Source organism: Pseudopodoces humilis, chromosome 9, assembly GCF_049639895.1.
Source record: "Pseudopodoces humilis isolate 2021_Gansu_Grassland_sample_001 chromosome 9, ASM4963989v1, whole genome shotgun sequence".
Lineage (NCBI taxonomy): Eukaryota > Metazoa > Chordata > Aves > Passeriformes > Paridae > Pseudopodoces > Pseudopodoces humilis.
This window is the reverse complement of record NC_142208.1, coordinates 20,079,510-20,084,779: the sequence shown is the minus strand read 5'-3', so window position 1 is coordinate 20,084,779 and position 5,270 is coordinate 20,079,510. Positions and strand designations below refer to the sequence as shown.

Sequence of the window (5,270 nt, the reverse complement as noted above, 5' to 3'; positions counted from 1 at the left end):
TGCAGTTTCTTTAACTTTTCTATCATTTTGCAAAAAGCTACCTCTTAAACAAAAGGTTGGGCTGAACTTCTTCAACTGCAATTTCTTCAGTGAAGTGGCACTTGATTGTCAGGGAAAGAAAGAAACAACACACGAACACGTCAAACACCTGGACAAAGGCATCAGTCTGACCGTAGATAAGTGCTTAAACAGGATCTAGAAGGTAATTGAGAAGATCAGTCTATCTCCCTGTAGACACATTAAATATGATGTTATTCTCTTGAGCCAGTACCAAGCCAGTTCCAAGAAATTGGAAGATTGATAGCTCAGACAAGAAGGTTAAACACAGATATGGTCTTGTGTATTTAAAACAATTTCAGTTTATGAATCATAAACATTGTTTACACTACCCACTTCTCTGAAAAGGAACTTATAATGACAGGGTTGGAAACTGTGACTAATTTCTACTTGTAAAGCAAAACTCTTTCACAATCATTTACAAATGTTGTTCCAATCCTAGAGGCTCAAATAAGAGAAATGGATATTAATCTTCATAGTCACTGGAGTTTTTATAAAATACAAATAGTTAATTCAACTGAATTTTTAAAGCTCAAAACCCTGAAGTTAAAGCCCTAACACAGTTGCCTGTGCAGTATCTTCAAAGCCCACAAACTGGCCTATAAACAGAATATAGGTTTTTTCAGTTCAGAGTTAAAACCTAACAGGATCTTTTATTCATTGACCAATGAAAAGTGTGATTAAGGCTGTAATCTGAGCTTCTAAAATAAAAAGATGCATAAGGAGATAGCTTTAATCGGTGATTCAATTTTTACCATTTGCCCTCTCAGTTATTTTCTTTGTTAGGTTAACAAGCCCCTTGTTTAAATCACCTCATCATAAATCAAGTTTTCTAGGTCTGTGATACTCTCATTGCTCTTTTACAGACTCAGTTCAGTTGACCTTTATTTTTTTTTGTAGAGTAGTGCTTAAAGTGGATACAATGCCCCACTCAAAGCCTGGCTTCAGCCCATGCCTTACTTCCTGTGTCATATGGCTGATATCTTTATTTATCCATTTGTCTTTTTTGCAATTGTATGACAGCTGTTGTCTCACATTCAGCTTGTGGCTCCTGTAGCCATTTATGCTTTCCTGCAGACATATTACTCCATCAGCATCCATCATCTTGGCTTTGTGCAGGTGTTCCAGACCAGAATCTTGCACTTGTCTCCACAAAACTGAGTCCCATACTTTAGGTTGGTCCTGTGAGAGTTCACATTAACTTTGGTTTAGAATCTGAAGTCCAGATTACATCCAACATGGTACATCTGTAACTCCTCCCAGCTTAGTCTCATTGCAGAACTCACATGGAAAAGCACACTCATTATTTCATTTGCTCAGATGGACAGGCCCATTAACTCCCCAGGGATTTGTTTCAGGCTCTCTGCAGAGGCAAGGGAAGTATCTGCCACAGTGCACACTAATCATGTTTTCAAAGATAACTCCATAAACCAGCTACTTCTGGGGCTACAAAGGTTATTCTAACATAGGGGGACAGTAAGGAAAGAGCAGTCAAAACCCAGCTACAACAGTAACACAGACACACTAGATTTAAACTGCAAACACAGAACAAAAGGATGAAGTGATTTTAATAATGTAAGAAAGATCTTCACCACACTGTAACCCCCTCAAATCCAAGACAGAAAATTGTAGCTTGTGCAGGAAAATTCATACTAAAGCAATGAGCAACAAAGACTAACGCCTGCTTTATTGCAAAAGAGAAGTCACAATCTTGGAGGGAAATGTGTGTGAAAATATAGGTACCAGGAGCAGGAGAACATGGCAAAGAATATTAAGGAAGATTAGTTATTGTATCGGTAGGCTAGAGAATTCTCATTCTGATTTATTTTCTCTCCTCAGTTCCTGAAGTTTAATGACTTGTATGAGACTTAAAGTAAATTGTCCAAAAAATATAACAGCAATGTGCTCATTAAAACACATAGTAATATTTTCCTCCAAAGCTGATACACTTAGGATAATCTACTATAAAAATTATTTCAAACATATTAAACAACTCCATTTCACACTGCATAAATGGCAGCAAGAATGTGAAAAATGCACAGAGATCTCAGTGTAATAATATATAACAATTACAGGTGGTCAGAACTTAATTTGAAAGCAACTCCAACGTTTGGTGCAATAATAAGCTAAGGCACATGATGTGCCTTGTGCTCACTGGAGCCATAGAAGATTTTAAAAGTCACAATGCAATCCTTTACGATGCCTCACGGTACCCACAGCCCTCAGTCAGATGCCAAGACTCCTCCTACAGCCCATGGGGGGTCCTAAGCACCCAGGAAAGTGAAATACACAATGTGGCATGCTGAGAAAGGAGCCACACAGCTAACAGTCAGATCAGCCTTATCCTTCAGAGGTACTTAAGTATGTAGCTCCAGGCAGCTTCCTCTTGAGATTCTTGGTTGTAAACCCTCTCCTATGGTTTGTTGTCTAAGATATTTTATTTCCTTCTCATGGTCCTCTCTCCTCTGCTGTTTCTCTCCCACTCCAAACAACCAACTATGCAACGCAGTTAGGAAGTGGGAGAGCTAACTGAATATGTTCCCCCTCCTCTGAAATAGAAAAAGGACTCTGCATCCCACCTCTTCCCCAGCAGTCATTCTCCCAGACTCTGCAGAAGTCTTTCATTTTTAGGACTTACAGCACAGAAAGATCAATGTGTCAATATCAACTGCTCTCATCCATTGAGTCATATCATAGAATGGTTTTGGCTGTGAGAGATTTTTAAAGGTCTCCTAGTTCACCCCCCTTCAATGAGCTGGGACATCTTCAACCAGATCAGATTACTCAGAGCCCTGGCCAGCCTGGTCTCTAATCTTTTGAGGGATGGGGCATCTACAGACTCCCAGGGAAACCTGTTCCAGTGCCTCCCTACACTTATTGTAAAAAATTGTTTCTTTATATCTATCTAAATCTGCTCTCTTTTAGTTTAAACTAATTATCCCTTGTTCTATCACAGCAGGCCCTGCTAAAAGTTTGTCCCCATCTTTTTGTCACAGGAGAAGTCTTCCAGCCCTCCAACTATTTTAATGACCCACTCCAACAGGTCAATTTCTGTCCTGTGCTGGGACCCCAGAGATGGATGCAGGGTTCCAGCTGGGGTCAAGCAGAGCAGAGTGGCAGAATCCCCTCCCTTACCCTGCTGGCCAGGCTGGTTTGGATGCAGCCCAGGACACATTTGACATTCTGGGCTGTCAGTGCATATTGCTAGGTCATATCCAGCCTCTCATCCATCAGCACTCACAAGTCCTTCTGGGCAGGGCTGTTCTTGATCTGTTCATGCAATACTGTGAAGGTAGCAGGGAGCTTCTAGAAACTTGGAGGCTTGTCATTGAGTGACAGGGTCAGAACAGCAAGGTGTTTGAAACAGATGTGCAAAGTACATCACCATTCATGAAACAGAAATACACATGTGTTTAGAGATCCTAATTCTGAAAAGAGATTTCTGAAACTGCTGTCTGATATCCCATCCCCAAACATGCAGTAACAAAGGTTATGTCTACGCTCTCTTGAAACTTCTGGCATTTTTTTAAACACACCCTATAGAGAAGTTTTTACCACATTTAAAAAAAGAAAATATCATCCTAAATAATCCACACTGATAGTCTGCTTCCGAAACGAGAATCTCTTTTAACTCCATCAATTGCAAAGGAAAATAAATACATTTATTTTATTTATTATTATGCAGCAGGCGCACACCCATTGTCCCCGGGCCCCCGAGGATCCCCGCACAGCCGAGCTGCCGCAGCCCAGCCCGGATGGGGGCCGGGGTTGCGGGATGGCTCTGTGGTACCGGGGTGCGGCATCCTCGAACAAAGCGCGGGTGTGCCGGGCGATTTCCTGCGAGTCGGTGCCGTCGGGCTCCCGGCGTGTCCCCGCGCTGTCCCCCCGCGGGCGGCCGGGGAGGGGCATCGGCGGGGGCAGCCCCCGAGCATTGATAACCCCGTGTCGGGCCCGCCGCGGGCAGCCGGGGAGCGCGCCTGTCCCCGCACCGCCACGCACCGCACAGCGTACCGTGAGTGCCTCGGGACAGGGCGGAAAACACCGGGGTGCCTGGGGAAAACCGGGTGAGGGGGAAAGGAGGGGGTTGCCCCTAGCCGGGTCTGATGCCGCTCGCAGCTGTGATGCCGCAGCCGGTGAGCGCGGGCTCCGGCTGCTGCTGTCCAGTTACGGCTTCCTGGCCGGGGTGGTCCCGGGACGGAGCTGAAGGACGGACGGACTCGAACTAAAAGCCCCGGGGGTTACGAGCTCGGCGGGATCAGCCCGCTCCGCGCCCGGCTGGGGCTGGCGCGATGCCGGGGGCTGCGCTCCCGCCGGGGCACCGCCAGCCACGCTCCGTGTGTCCGCAGGGCGCGAAGGATGCGGCGGGAGCGCGGCGGCCGCGCCGGGACGCCCCGTCGCTGAGGCACGCCGAGGATGAGGCTGCCCCTGGCGCTGCTGGCCCTGGCCGCCCTGGGGGCCGCCGGCGGCGGCGCGGACCGGGAGGAGGCGCGGGCGGGACGGTTCTCCACGCCGGAGCAGCACCGGGGCCGCGGGGAGCTGCGGTCGGCGGCGGGGGCCAGCGAGCTGCGGCTGAGCTGCCGGGCTGCGGGCGGAGGGCCGGCGCGGAGCTGCGCCTACCGCGGGGAGCCCCGGCGCTGCCCGGCCTTCGGCGCCCGCACCGGCCAGTCCTGGCGCCAGCCCCTGTCCCGGCTGCGGCGGCGGCACCACCCGTGCGCCCCGGGAGCGCCGCTCAGCGCCCGCCTCTGCGGCCCCGGCCGAGCCCCGCCCGAGGCGCAGCTGCGCCTGCTGCCCCACCCCGGCCCGGCCACGCCGGCCCCCGGCCCGGAGCCCACCGAGGACCCGGCTCAGACCTACTGCGCCGAGCGCTGGCACTCGCTGTGCAGCTTCTTCGTCGGCTTCTGGGAGGGCTGAGCCGCTCCGGCCCGCGGGAGGGAGCGCGGCCGTCCGGCCCCCGCACCCGGACGTTCCCGGCCTCGCCTGGCCTCAGCCACCGCCGCCAATGCCCCCCGACTCTGTCCGCTCTCCTCTTTTAGTCCCCAATAAAGCGGTAACTATTTTGTGACAAGAAGCTCGCGTAATTCTTTGTCTCGTCAAAGCCCTGTAACACCTGCAGCACTGTTAGAGTGTGTGACTAACCCGGGTGAGAACACCGCGCCACAGCTGCATTCAAGTACCTTAAACGACATAAATATGAAGAGACAGCCGTTCCCTCC

At 49.8% G+C, this 5,270-nt stretch overlaps 1 protein-coding gene across 1 annotated transcript; it reads left to right on the top strand.

Annotated features, from left to right (window-relative positions):
• The first annotated feature begins 4,470 nt into the window (after positions 1–4,470).
• On the top strand, positions 4,471–4,968 carry FGFBP3 (fibroblast growth factor binding protein 3). Its single transcript, XM_014250092.2, has one exon. It carries the CDS (start codon positions 4,471–4,473, stop codon positions 4,966–4,968), a length of 498 nt encoding a protein of 165 aa, XP_014105567.2.
• Positions 4,969–5,270: the final 302 nt, after the last annotated feature.